The 14,671-nt window shown below is 38.3% G+C and overlaps 1 protein-coding gene across 1 annotated transcript in view; it reads left to right on the forward strand.

Moving 5' to 3' along the window:
* NME8 (NME/NM23 family member 8) overlaps positions 1 to 14,671 on the forward strand; it is a 34,065-nt gene that overhangs the window by 8,271 nt on the left and 11,123 nt on the right. Inside the window, exons 9-16 of the mRNA XM_021284229.2 lie at positions 1,881 to 1,960; positions 3,607 to 3,699; positions 6,161 to 6,306; positions 7,643 to 7,821; positions 8,894 to 9,038; positions 11,943 to 12,047; positions 12,957 to 13,108; positions 14,137 to 14,281. Of these exons, the coding sequence (XP_021139904.1) occupies positions 1,881 to 1,960; positions 3,607 to 3,699; positions 6,161 to 6,306; positions 7,643 to 7,821; positions 8,894 to 9,038; positions 11,943 to 12,047; positions 12,957 to 13,108; positions 14,137 to 14,281 (1,045 nt within the window). The remainder of the gene's footprint in view (positions 1 to 1,880; positions 1,961 to 3,606; positions 3,700 to 6,160; positions 6,307 to 7,642; positions 7,822 to 8,893; positions 9,039 to 11,942; positions 12,048 to 12,956; positions 13,109 to 14,136; positions 14,282 to 14,671) is intronic.

Below are 14,671 nucleotides of genomic sequence, written 5' to 3' on the forward strand. Positions count from 1 at the left end.
GCAGGTGCCTATGAGTGTTTTCTGGTATTTGAAACAAGTAGTAGCCTGGTGTTTCTGTTAGAGGTACTAAGTTCTTCTACAGTCTTTGGGATCTGAGTGAATTATGTGCTCATGCTTAACTGTAAACCTCAGATTCTGCAAAGAGATATGTAGTTTATATTCTGAACCACTTTTTGTCAATTTGGAAGGATCTGTATGCTATGGATGTTGTAACTGTATGTCTACAACCAGGAAGATGTCTTGTTTTAAACATCAGATTATGTTAGCAAGCATGCATTACTTCAACAGTTATAATAAATAACTAGTAAATTACTTTAGCATCCACAAATACTAAGGAAACTAACATCTATTATGACCAGAAATGTATATTTGACTTCATAGAATCATAGAATGACCTGAGTTGGAAGGGACCTACAATGACCATTGAGTCCAACTCCTGTCCCTGCACAGAACAAACCCACAGTTCACACCATGTGTCTGAGGGCATTGTTCAGTCTCTTTTTGAACACTGTCAGGCTTGGGGCTGTGACATCTCTGTGGGGAGCCTGTTACAGTGCTGCACCACCCTCTGGGTGAAGAACCTTTTCCTAATGTCCAACATAAATCTCTCCTGGCACATCTTCCTGCTATTCCCTTGGGCTCTGTCATTGGCTGCTAAAGAGAAGAGTTCAGTGCCTGTCCCTCCTCCTACCCTTGTGAGGAAGCTGTAGACTGTGATGAGGTCTCCCCTCAGTCTCCACCAGGCTGAACAAACCCAGTGACTTTAGCCAGTCTTCCCCTCCAAACCCTTCACCAACTTCATGGTCCTCTTCTGTACACTTTCCAGTAGTTTTATATCTTTACTCTGGCTCCCAGAATTGCACACAGAGCTCCAGGTGAGGCAGCACCAGTGCAGAGCAGAGTGGGACAATCACCTTCCTGCCCAGCTGGCAATGCTGTGCTTGGTGCACCCATGACACAGGTGGCCCTCTTGGCTGCCAAGGCACACTGCTGGCTCATGTTCAACTTGCCATAGACCAGAACCCCCAGACCCCTCTCCACAGAGCTGCTTTCCAGCATCTCATCCCCCAGCCTGTATGTACAGCTAGGTTTGCCTCGTCCCAGGTGCAAAATCGGCACTTGCCCTTGTTGAACTTCGTGTGGTTCATGATTGCCCAGTTCTCCAATTTGTCCAGATCCCTCTGCAGGGCCTCTCTGCCCTTGAGAGCGTCACCAGCTCCTCCCAATTTTGTGTCATCAGCGGACTTACTAAGTAATCCCTCAAATTCTGAGTCTAGATCATTTATGAAGACATTGAAGAGTTCTGGCCCTAAGACGGATCCCTGCGGAACCCTGCTAGTGACTGGGAAGCCCGCTAGTGACTGAGGAAAAGCATTATCAAAGCCACAGACTTTTGTAAATTCCAACTGCTTTTCTTCTGCATGCTTTTAATTTAGAATCATAGAATCATAGAACCATTTGAAATCTTGAAATCTCCAATATTCATCCAGATTTTCACTTAGTGAATTTTCCTCAGTAATATTCATTTGTTTCATATTTCTATTCTAGTACATAGAGAGCTAGCTCCCTAGACAAAGCACCCTTAAACAGTAGTTTTTCCACCACACCTAGTTGTATGTGAGTCATTTATCCACTATATGACCCAAAACACTAGTGGCTCATAAGGAATGTGGATTCCAGGGCTGGCCCAAGACAGTCCCACACTCCAAGACATAATTTACATGTTCAAGTCACATACATTTTTGGAACGGTTGTTTGGCCATCTCAATATTAAAATGGATAATTATATAGAGAAACTCTGTTGTAAGTAATGGAAAGTTCAGTTGTGTATTTGTTTCAATAAATGTATTCACTAGCACGTGTTTTTTCTCCTTTCCCAGAAGAAGAGGTCAAATACTCTGTTGGAATTATAAAACCTGATGATGTCTTAGAGGGACGCGTAAAAGAAATTAAAAAAAAGGTAGACAAAATTTGAAGATTTATTCATCTTCTTTAGCGTAGGTATGGTAGCAAGATGTAAGATAAAGTAGATCCTAATTTATGCCTAGGCTTTAGAATAAGACCTGTTAATGCTTCTCTGATAAGGATGATAAAGGCAAGATAATTTTCACCTGAAATAATTTGGTATTCAATTTGACACTATTGCTTTAACATTTGACATCACTAGATGAGGTATGTTGACGAGGTATGACATTGATTCAAATTGTGTTAATCAGCAATATGTGAAGTCAGAAAAGTATCTTTCCCCCCGCCCCCCATATTGCAATAGAAACAAGAACTAGAAATTGTGCTAGTAAAGCTAATTCTTCTCAGAGCACCTTTAAGAATTGTGGGCACACATGAATCAACTAACCAGTTCCTTATCGAAGAGAGTCTCTACGGAGACATATATGACAATATATGCATGTAGATGGTGAGGCTAATTCATATGCACTAGTAAGTATACTAATCCTTGTCAGTAGCCCAGTATTTGTTCCTGCACTAGAGAATGAGATTCCAGTAAGTACACAAGGGTGCATTCAAGGATTCAATGTTTGTTTAAGCCATCACGCAGTAAAAGAAAAGTTATTTTGCCTTCCAGAATATGATACTATTGTAATGCACATTTAAATTATAGGAATTTCTTACTGTTTCTGTTACAAAAAATGCCTCATAACACTGTGTATCAAGATAAAACCATGCTAATTTTAAAAAGTGTTATGACAGGGCCAGTGACCTTTGCAGGAAGGAAAATCAGAGTGTTGTATAGGTTGTTCCTGCAGTTACTCTGCCTTGGCCAGAAAGGAAGAAAATTCAGCAAAGGCAAAAAAAAGCAGGCAGTTCTTGAAAGCAATTTAGCTGGAGCTGAGCAGCTGCTAGTTAGCACTGCCTTATGAGGTGTGCACCCATAATGTTTCCACATTCAGCCTTGTCAAGACAGTCTGGAAACACTCAGCAGCATCATATGGGCTTTTGAAGTGCTGGTAAGCAGACTAATATTGACATACATCAGTATTTGGGCTGGATAGTGCCTTTGTTGTTTGAATATTAGTATATGGCATAAGCCTCATACCAGTGGGTTATGAAATTTGACACAGGTCATGTAAGTGTGCATCTCTTATGCATATTTAAATTTAATGCAGTAATCTAACTTAAAATAATCATAAAATAGATTTTATTTTTGTTTACTTGCTGTTTCTAAAGACAAGTAGTTTAGCTGGGTACAACAATTGTTGACAAATACACATTTCTATGACTACTAAGATTATAACATAGTTCGTAATTTTTAGAAGTGGTTGCATGTTAACCACCCACAACGGTTAAAATTAGTTTGTTCAATGTTAAACAAAAGTTATTATTAACTACTGGATGAACACATACATTGAACTGCCTTATATTTTTCACAAACCTTAATTTAGTGGGAATTGTAGTCCTGAATTTAGTGCAGTGTTTTGAAAAGCTGGAACTTTAGTTTATGTAAACTCAGCAGTTATATTTGGAATATTTTAGAAAATTTTAAATTTAAGATAGTTTCCAAAAATCAATCAATCTTTAGATTTACAGTAACATATGATCTTGTATGTAACCATTTTCAAAGGCCACTGAGTAATAACTGAATAATTTCAGATTAAAAGAGCAGGATTTACCATTGAAGTGGCAGAGGAAAAAATGCTAACTGAAGAGCAAATCAGAGCATTCTATGGCCACAATAAAGAACAGGTAAAACCAAATGGAAAACCTAAATAGAAGGAACAGGTAAAACTTAGCATTGTAGCTATACGTGTTTGCAAATCTCTGTCTTGTACATTTTTAGTATGTTGAAGAACTGATTTTATGTAGATATAGTACATAGAAAAAAGGAGATATTATCTCTCTTTTTTTCTTCCTGACTCATACAAATATGTCTTGGTAACCCTCTAACATTCTGACTAAGTTAAATCAAACTCCAGTTAAATACCAAAAGATTTTGTAGTTCTTTCTTTTAGCAGAATATATATGACCCTTAGTCATGGCCCTAAACATAGGCTGTTAGGTGCTGCAGCGTAGCACAAACCCAAAATCCAGTGTCATCTACATGACGTCACACTTCTCTTCAACACATACACTTCCAGTCAGAAAATAAGTTATAGTATATATTACATTTTTTTCTTCTTTGCAGGTTTCATCACAGGGTAGTACTGAGAACAAGCACACACATAAGCAGAAAGAGAAAGCATCTACATTGAAGTTTATTTTTCTGGCCTTATCGTGTATTGAGGGACAACAAATAGCTAAGTACAGACAGTTCAAGAAAACAATTAAATTATGCTGATCACCATTAAATGCCAGTGGTCTAGCAAACTAACACTTGGATATTGTCAGGTGCTTTAGCAATATGATAGCTAAAGTTAAATCTACAGAAAGATCTGGATCACAAATATGAAGCTGCTTAGCAAATATTATTACCTTCTCCTATTTAAGATCTGCACAAGATAAAAAGAGGCTGCAATTATATGCAGAGAACTAGTTTGATATTATTAGAGAGGCCAATAGAAGAGGTCAATGAAAGTGTTGGCATAACCAAAAGAGGAAGCTGGGAAAGTATTGCAGTGGCATTCCAAATTAATAAGAGTGAGACAAGATTGTTCCTACTGAAGCCGGAGGGAAAAAGAAATCTGATAGTAATCACCAAATGGCTGCACTATGGTTTAGAAAGGAAGTAAGAGAGAGCTTATAAGGAATCCTGAAGAGCTCAGTGTTGTCAAAGCTGGGATTCTAGCTTAGACAAAGATGGTTTTGAAATAGAAGTAAAAATAAGTTATCGTCATAGGAATGGCAGCCAAATTTAAGTTAAGTTAGGTGTAGAGGGAGATGTGGGAGGAAAAAGACAGAGAAAAACCATGTAGTGTTTAATATATGGCAGCACTACTACACCGAAGCAGATCCTAGCCAGTGTTAGGAGAGGGGAAATAACTATGAGAAACTATGAGAAATGATTCAGAGGACCCTATCTATATTCAGAAGTCAATTATTTGCCACTCATAAAATTTAATTCTAAGCTGAAAAATAATTATGTTAAAGTGACAATATGGAATATAGATTGCTTTGTGCTCAGTGGGCAAAATTATTCCTGATTTAATACTCTGCAAGCTTGCTGAAGTTCCAGAGGCTGCCTATTATAACAGGATGAAGACTCAAGATAATAGACCTCCAGATACAACTGAAAGCAGAGACAGTTTCTTTTTAGTGATACTGAGTGAGCCAAAAGACCCTTATCTAATAGCCACATCTATTTATTTTAATGTGAACAAGCGTACTTTTGAAGCCACAACAGCAGAGATACACCCTTTATGCTTTGTACCAAACATTTTACCATTTGCATTTATTCTATCTCTATTGAATTAGTTCATCTTGTGAAGTGGGTTAAGTTTATGCATGGATATGAAGATAATCAAAAGAGAATTTTAATTAATTGAAAGGACACATGAATATTTCATTCCCATATTATTAAAGGAAAAACATATCATACACAATCAGATGAGGGTGGCTGGTAAATAAAAGATTTAGTCAAATATTTTAAATGAGAAAAAATACTTGAGGAAATTCACATAACTGAAAAAAGGTGACATACAAGGAAACAGGATTAGAACCTCACAGCAGCTTCAAAATATATTTTCTGAATAAAATGTAAATTTACTGGATTGAAGGTTGAAACTGAAGGAGTGAAAAGAACATAACAAAGAGAATGAAGGAAAAGACTACAAATGTCTTGAAAATATCTCAGTGATCTGTACTTGCAGTCAGCTACATGATTTTTAGTTTCAAAAATTACACCTGGAACTGTATTGCAGTTTGTTATGTCACACTATATGTGTTACTGCAAGCGTAGCTTTTGATCACATTGAGCTTCTAGATTTTCTCCACTCCTGTCATTTGCATTTTAGCCTGGAAGAACATGTGGTACTTGCTTAATGGAATTTTATTACGTTATTTACCTTGATTAATAATGTTTTAGACATTTTATAGTGTTGTCTCAAATGATTGATCAAAAACTTCCCAGACAAGTCGACAGGATTTTGAGTAACATGTGTGAATGTCATTTTAGAACAGGAATTATGAGTTATTTTGGAAATTATATCCTCATTTCTGATTATAAACTCAGAGTTCCTACAATTCATAGGGGAAAAATTATGTTTTTTAGCCCGATTTTGAAGAATTTGTTCAATACATGATGAGTGGACCGTGCCACGTTTTGGTAATCACTAAAAAAGGAGCACCTGCCGATATTCCTCACTGGAAAGAGCTACGTAAATTGAGTGGGGATGATGGCACTGAGGAGTCAGGCAGGTAACTAACAGTGAAAATGTGGATATGTGATTCAGTTACAGTATTTGCAGAACACCATAAACTAAAGGATATTGTTGCAGTTACTCATGTGCCTGTGTGCAGAGGGTCCAGGGAACAGACAAAGTTCTTCAGCTGGCCTGTCACCAGACCATCCCTAGGGATGCAATCACAGTTCCTGTGGGAACATAGAAGCTTCTTGCTTCCTAAGTAAGGACAATAACCAAAGTGCACTGGTCTCTTGCCACTGCTGAACTAGCCTTGAATGGGTTGTCAGTGAGATGGGGACAGTGCTGTACTTCAAAGCTGATGTACTCCATGCCATTCCACGCAATAGTTCACCCAAAGTGACTACCAGCATCGGCCATTGAGGGTTGCACTCTTGCATATGTTTACTCCTATATATTATGGGAAACTGTTTATGTGGCCCAAGGGAGACTAGGGGGCACCCAAGGCATGCCATGCTCCCTGGAACCACTCTAAAAAAGCCAGAAAACAACTGGAAGACTTTTGGGTTTTGTTCTCCCCTGACTCCAAGATGCATAAAGACATTGTAAGGATTAGCTGTTCACAACCGTGGTATTTTGAAATGTCTGGTTTTCTCCTACGACAAATATTTGTAGAGAATTTTAAAGAGGAAAATAGTTTTATACAAAGCATCAGACAATAAAGAGAGTGTTCTCAAAAACTGAAATATTGAATCGAGTTTCAGATTTGGACACGAGATTTACTCGAAGCAACATGATATTAAATACATTGTTCCAAAAGAGAACTTGTCATAATAACTGATATTTTTGTTGATGCCTGTTGTATCCTTCTCTGCATTAGTTTGGTACAACTGGGGAATATTGCACTTTCTGTAAGTGGCCAAAAGTTACTGGGTTTATATAGCTAAATCAACATTAGAAATAAAGGCAAGTAACAATGAGATGTACCTCTCTTAAAGACAACTCTGTAGTGCTGTCTTTTTATGATGATGCTCTACATTAATTAGCAGAATCCTTTTATTGACAATTCATTATACACTGTACACTTGTCAGTGATAATTCTGTCAAGTGAAACAGAGACACTACTTTGAATAAGCTAGAGGGGCATTAGAAAAGCTGCATGGCTGAGAATTCTCTTTCATAGCATATGACAAGGCACTTTTCGAGAAGATTAATAACTCTCTTCTCAGAAACATTACTTTGGTCAGGAATCTGAATTTAATAAAAACTTAGTTTGGCATTCCATTTTTATGCTTTACTAAATTTTAAGAAAGTTCATTTTCAGGAAGTCAACTGTTAACACAGTGCATGCAGTGACTTAAACATACATCTATTACTTTGTGCCTCCTTAGCTTGGAAGGAACCATGGAAACCGAGAGTTTATTAAACCTATGTGATGTGCAAGACAGTGTAGAAGAGGCCAGCAGGCAACTTGCCTTCTTTTTCCCAAATTTTGATAAAAATAAGACAGACCAAAAAGCTGAAAGGACTTTGGCTTTAATTAGACCTTCTCTCTTAAAGGAAAGACGAGGTAAGTGTTAATAACTACGTTTTCTATCTAGGGTATATAAAAAGTCTTATATTTTGAACTTTAAAAATTCTAACTCTATTAATGAAAGGTTCTTATGTTATATTGTCTCCCCAGCATCAAGCTGGCAGTAATCTTTGTCAGGAAATAAAAGCTACATGCTTAACTTTTTTGCTATATTGAGAATGTAAATGTCAACACTATTTTGTTAATTTGCCTGATTTTTCAAGAATGTCTTTAGATTGTATGCTTGGATGAAATGTTTCTAGAATACCTCTCAGAGAAACTAGCAATTTCAAAGTGTAGTGTAGGGAATCATTCTTCCTGCAGTAACAAAGCAGATGATATCTTTAAATGACAGGTCAAAGGTAGCTCAATGGCAAGGTGAAATGATCTGACCCAGGTTCTGTTCTGTGCTGCATAAGGCAGTGCTGCACAAAGACAGACAGACAATGCTTTTATAGATTAAATCAGAAAATCTACCCCAGTAGCATGAAACTCCCCATTTGAACAAGTTGGCTTTTCTTCTCAGGCATATATTTCAATTTTTTCTTGAAAATCTCTAGTGAAAATAACCTATACACAAAGATCTGAAGGACTGCAATTTTGACCTCTCCTTGTATTTTTATTTTCTTGATTGTTATCAAGTATGTTGCTCAGAGCACTAGTTTTGCAGTCTATATACAGGCAAGTATAGTAATTTTGACTTGCATTAAACATGCTTACTTATGCATGTGGTCTTGTAAGACTTAGTCAAATGAATATTCACCTATTCAAAATCCTTAGGCCTTCTTTTGGTGACAGGAACACATATCATGTTTCTCAGTCAGGATTCCTATTGAGGTTTCTGAAGCGAGAGAAAACCTTAAGAAGGTGAGCATCAGCTTTCTAAGCATCCAGGCAACTACTGAAGCCCTCTAGCAGTTGCTTTAAATTAGTTTTCCATTCTTCAGTTGAGAAACCAATTCACCTGTGAAAAAATAACAGTATGATTGGAAAGTCCATGTCATTTCTTCACAATTGTCCAAATTAGTGAATGGATGGCAATTTAGCATTATTTCAATATTTCAAACAGATTCTGTCATGCAAAGAATAAGGGATGATGGCTTTGAAATAGTAATGCAGAAAGAAATAATCCTATCTGAAAAACAAGTACGTGAATTTTACAAAGAGCATGAAAATGAAGACTACTTCCCAGTCCTTCTAGAGCAAATGACCAGGTATGTTGAAAAAAAGTTAGTATGTGGATTTATAAATAAGACTGAAACTTTCACAATTAATAATTATCATGAATAATACATGTCTACAAGATACCCATGTTTCTGAGAGTTTAGTAAAACTCAAAACCAGAACCAGATAACTGCAGATAACAAGATAATTCCCAAATATGGTAGATAAATAAATCAGTATTTGAAAAATTACTTCATATGTCTGTATGGCAGTTGTTGAAGTCAGTGGTCAGTTCCATTGATCTGGGTGAAAACAGTTGAGCTCTGCTCTGGAAGGCTGCATTTAGGTTGTCTGTAGAAGAGTTCAGAATCTTCATCCAGGCTGTGTGCTGGATTCCTTGGAGAGAAAACATAAATAACAAAATAACAGTATCACAGAACAGTTAGGATTGTAAGGGACCTGTGGAGATCATCTAGTCCAACCCACTTGCTAAAGTAGGTTCACTCAGAGCAGATTGAACAGGAACATGTCCAGGTGGGTTTTGAATGTCTCCAGAGAAGGAGACTCCACAACCTCCCTGGGCAGCCTGTTCCAGTGCTCTGGCACTCTCAAATAAAAGAAGTATTTCCTCATGTTTAGATGGAACCTCCTGTGCTTCAGTCTGTATCTGTTGCACCTCATCCTGTTGTTGGGCACCACTGGAAGGAGTCTGGTCCCATTCTCTTGACATCCACCCTTGAGATATTTCTAAATATTGATGAGATCCCCTCTCAGCCTTCTCTTCTCCAGGCTGAACAAACCCAGCTCTCTCCATCTCTTCACATAAGAAAGATGCTCTAGGACACTAATCATCTTTGTAGCCCATAACTGGACTCCTTCCAGTAGTTCCTTGTCCTTCTTAAACTGGGTATCCCAGAACTAGACGGAGTACTCCAGATGTGGTCTCACCAGGGCAGAGTAGAGGGGGAGGACAACTTCCCTCGACCTGCCAGTCACACTCTAATGCACCCCAGGATACCACTGGGCTTCTTGTCCACAACGGCACATTACTGACTCATGGTCAACCTGTTGTCAACCAGAACTCCCACGTTCTTCTCTGCAGTGCTGCTTTCCAGCAGGTCCACCCCTAACTTGTACTGGTGCCTGGGGTTATTCCTCCCCAGGTGCAGGATCCTGCACTTGCCCTTTTTAAACTTCACTAGGTTCTTCTCTGCCCAGTCCTCCAGCCTGTCCAGGTCTCACTGAATGGCAGCACAGTCTTCTGGTGTGTCAGTCCTTCCTCCCAGTTTGGTATGAACAGCAAACTTGCTGAGGGTGCACTCAGTCGCTTCTTACAGGTCATTGATGAACAGGTTGAACAGGACTATACCCAACTCCAACCCTTGGGGAACCCCACTAACTACAGGCCTCCAAACAGACTCTGCACCATTGATCGCAACTCTCTGAGCTCTGCCATCCAACCAATTCATAATCCATCTCACTGTGCATTCATCCAGCCTGCACTTCCTGAGCTTGCCTATGAGGAGGTTGTGAGGGCCAGTGTCAAAAGCCTTGCTGAAGTCAAGGTAGACAACATCCACTGCTCTTCCCACATCTACCCAGCCGGTTATACCATGATAGAAGGCCATCAGGTTGGTCAAACATGATTTTCCTTTGGTGAACCCATGCTGATAGCCTTCTTTTCCTCCACATGCTTGGAGATGACATCCAGAATGAGCTGTTCCATCATCTTTCCAGGGATGGAGGTGAGGCTGACTGGCCTGTAGTTTCCTGGGTTATCCTTCTTGCCTTTTTGAAGACTGGATTGACATTGGCTTTCCTGCAGTCCTCAGGCACCTCTCGTGTTCTCCAAGACCTTTCCAAGATGATGGAGAGTGGCTTAGCAATAACATCTGCCAACTCTCTCAGCACTCATGAGTGCATCCCATTGGAGCCCATGGATTCGTGGATGTCCAGTTTGTGTAAACAATCTCTAACCTGATCGGCCTCAACCAAGGGAAAGTCTTCCTTTTGCCAGACTTTCTCTTCTGTCTTTAGGGTCTGGGATACCTGAGGGCCAGTTTTAGCAGTAAAGACAAAAATGAAGAAGGCATTCGGTAACTCTGCTTTCTCTGTATCATGCGTCACCAGAGCACCCTCCTCATTCAGCAGTGGATCTACATTTTCCCTAACCTTCATTTTGCTGCTGATATACATGAAGAAGCCCTTCTTCCTGTCTTTGATATCCCTGGCCAGATTTGCTTCCAAGGGGAGCTTGGCCTTCATCACCTCATCCTTGTATTCCTCCCAGGTGGTCCATCCTTTTTTCCACATTAGATAAACATCCTTCTTCCACCTGAGGTTTGACTGGAGTTCCTTACTCATCCATGCTGGCCTCTTACTCCCTTTACTTGATTTCTTCCTCATAGGGATGCATCAGTCGTGGGCTTGGAGGAAGTGATGACTGAATATTAGCCAGCTCTCTTGGAACCCCCTATCTTGTAGAGCCCTATTCCATGAAATTCTTCCAAGCAGGACCTGGAAGAGGTCAAAGTTTGTCCTGCTGAAGTCTGTGGTTTTAGTACTACTCATTGTCCTTCTTCCTCCATCCAGGATCCCTAACTTCACCGTATCATGGTTGCGGCAGCCGAGGCTGCCCCAACCATGATGTCTCCAACCGATTCTTCTTGGTTTGTTAGGACAAGGTTTGGATGTTGTTCAATAAAGATATAGCCCAATTCTACAACATTCTTGTTGTCATGTTGACATTACTGAACGAACTGAAACTTTGAAATTTGCGCTTAAGGCCCGTAAGATTTTATCAGGCTGCAACTGTTTAAATAGTGATAGGTTTTTGAATCCTCCAGTATTATTAGGGCTCATTTTCTGGCCTAGACTATGTATAATCAAGTTCCCTTTACAAATTACCATGCTTAATATTTGATGTTTTTAACGCCAGTTTTCCCTTTTTACAGTGGTCCAACTCTTATACTTGCTTTAACACGAGAAAACGCTGTAGCACACTGGAGAGGTTTATTAGGCCCAAAGACTCTTGAAGAGGCTAAGGAAGATCCAAACAGGTAATGCTTGGAATACTAAAATATTATTCACAGCTTCCAACTTACTTTCACATTCCTCATCTCAGTGAATACCACATTCCAACTGGCATAACTACAGTGCCATCATCTGGAAACTAATATATATTTCTGCAGTTTGTTAAGCTTGTCTTGGAAGAAGTGTATTATACACAGTGACTATAGTACTTTTTGTGAAATAATGGTGACTAAATATAATCAAAAGCTGAGTTTAAAAAAGGATATTCAGGCAAAATAAGTCAGAGAAAAACCCTTGACTGTTAGATGCACATACCACAGGAAGAATCCACCTGTAATAATCTTTTTTGTAATCCTGCTCTGATGGTCATATGAAAAGATTACTTGGCTCTTCAGTTGAATCTTTGTGACCTTAAATGGCAATTTTTAGGCTTCAGGGTCTACAGAACTATTGCTATTAATTCTCTACGTTTAAAAAAATCTGGTAATATCTCATGTTTATTGGGTTTTTCTTACTTAGAACAGATGCTTATTTTCTCAGCTTAATGAAAACTCTCCATCAGTAGCATGTTTTATTTGTGACTAAGTTTCTTCTGCACATTTTATAAATCAACACCTTCGTTTTTACTGCTCATTTTGTTGTTCTGAGAAACTGCTGTGGTATCATCTCACCTTTGTATTGCACTAAGCAAGAATTGTTATTATCTTGGAAATATAACAAGATGACAGGAGGGAAGATGTTCATGTTTCAAGTAGTCAATTAAAAGTTGATTTTCTTTCCTTAGACAACAAAGGCTTCTTACTCCTGCAGAGAGATCATCAAGCACTTAAGTCACCAGATCAACATTAATTTATATTCACTGGGTTAAGGCTAATCATTGTTGAAGCTCAAAATGGCTATTCTTTTAAGTAACTTACTCTTTTAATGACTCTTAGTTTACGTGCACTGTATGCAGTGGACAGCAGTCCTATTAATCAGCTGCATGGTAGTTCCACAACCGATGATGCTCAGAAGGAATTGGAGTTCTTCTTCCCTCAGGAGCACACACTGGCAGTAATCAAACCTGCTGCTGCTAAGGAGCACAAAGGTAAGTGAACTAGAAAATATGGGCTATGGCTACAGATGTAATTTCTACAAAATATTAGCAATGCACACTGCAGTAAATCATGTCACATGCACTCTTTTTATTCTCTGAAATGTTTTTTCCGTGCAGAGAAATTCTTTTACAGAGCTTGCACAATTCATATTGAGGTCTCAAGTGTCACAATTTCTTTGCTTAAGCTGCCTATAGCTCTTTCTTCACAAGAATGGTGGTGAATTTAAGTGAGAGAGTTTTTAGCTAGCTTAAACAGTTTAAAAGCCAGGTACTTGTGTAAACTATCCATCCGGCATCCTTCTAAGTCAAAGGAGAGGGAGGCTTTCCAAATTCATATTACTTATTTCATACAAGTATCTCTACTGACTCAAAAGAGGTTACTGCTCAATTAGATGCACTCCCATCCTTGGTTACCTTGCTATTAGGCAAACGGAATGAGGGGGAAAGGTCAAACTAAAAAGTACACTATGTACAATTTGGAATATCACCTTAAAGATTTTTGTTGCCATTTTTTTAAAACCATCTGTCCAGAACCTCTTCTTGACATTCTTCTTTTCTGTCCTAACAAATTTTAGTATTCTTTCTAATGTTAAATTATCATCGGCTTTTGTGAGTTTTTCTTCCCGTCTTGTAACAATCCAGATTGATTTTAGCAGGTCAGCTGGTGTATGATGTAGCACTACAACTACAGTCCACGTTCTGCCCAATGTGAGAAATAGTAGTGAATGGTACTGGTATAGTTTGTAACAGTACGGGTTTGTCACCTGCATAGAGTTGGATTAGTGCAATGACAATGTTTTCTGTACATTTTAGAGGACTGATTAAGTTTGTCACATTGTCCATGATTATTTGATACTGTAAGAAGAATTTTAATAGGTATTGGTGATTTTTTTAAAGCATCTGATATTTTATGAAATTTTTAAAGTTTGTGTGTTAGCATCTAAACTTTTATTTATTTTATTATTTTTTTATTATTTTATTATTTCAATCAAGAATGAGTTTTGTTGTTATTCTCCTAGATGACATTATGCAAAAAGTTAAAGATGCTGGGTTTACCATCTCAAAGATTAAAGAAGCAGCTTTAACTCGTGATATGGTTGCACATTTTTATAAGGATCATGAAGGAAAATCATTTTTTGGTGACTTATTGTCTTCTATGACTGAGTAAGTGTCTCATTATGCAATACTGAGGTATGTCAGTGTACATCAAACTTTGAATTTACAGTACCAACAAAACATGCTACAACTAAAGTGGGCAAAGAATTTTGCGTTCTGTCACACTTTCTAGCAAGTTTAGTGGCTTCTAGCATTGACTGCTCTTTCTTTAAAAGGAAGATTTTAAATTCTTTACAAACTTATGGACAGTGACTGTTCTTTTTTATTTATTTCTCAAAAAAACAACACATTTCTGATGGAATCCTTGTTCTTCCTGTGGAGGACACAAATGTCTTCCTCATAATATTGTTAGTCTAGCTGTTGATAAAACAGTATGTATTGTTTTGCTTCAGAAATTATTGGGTGAGAATATTTTTGGGACAAAAAGTCCAAATTCAA

The sequence above is a fragment of the Columba livia genome, chromosome 2, assembly GCF_036013475.1.
Source record: "Columba livia isolate bColLiv1 breed racing homer chromosome 2, bColLiv1.pat.W.v2, whole genome shotgun sequence".
In the NCBI taxonomy this organism is placed as follows: Eukaryota; Metazoa; Chordata; class Aves; order Columbiformes; family Columbidae; genus Columba; species Columba livia.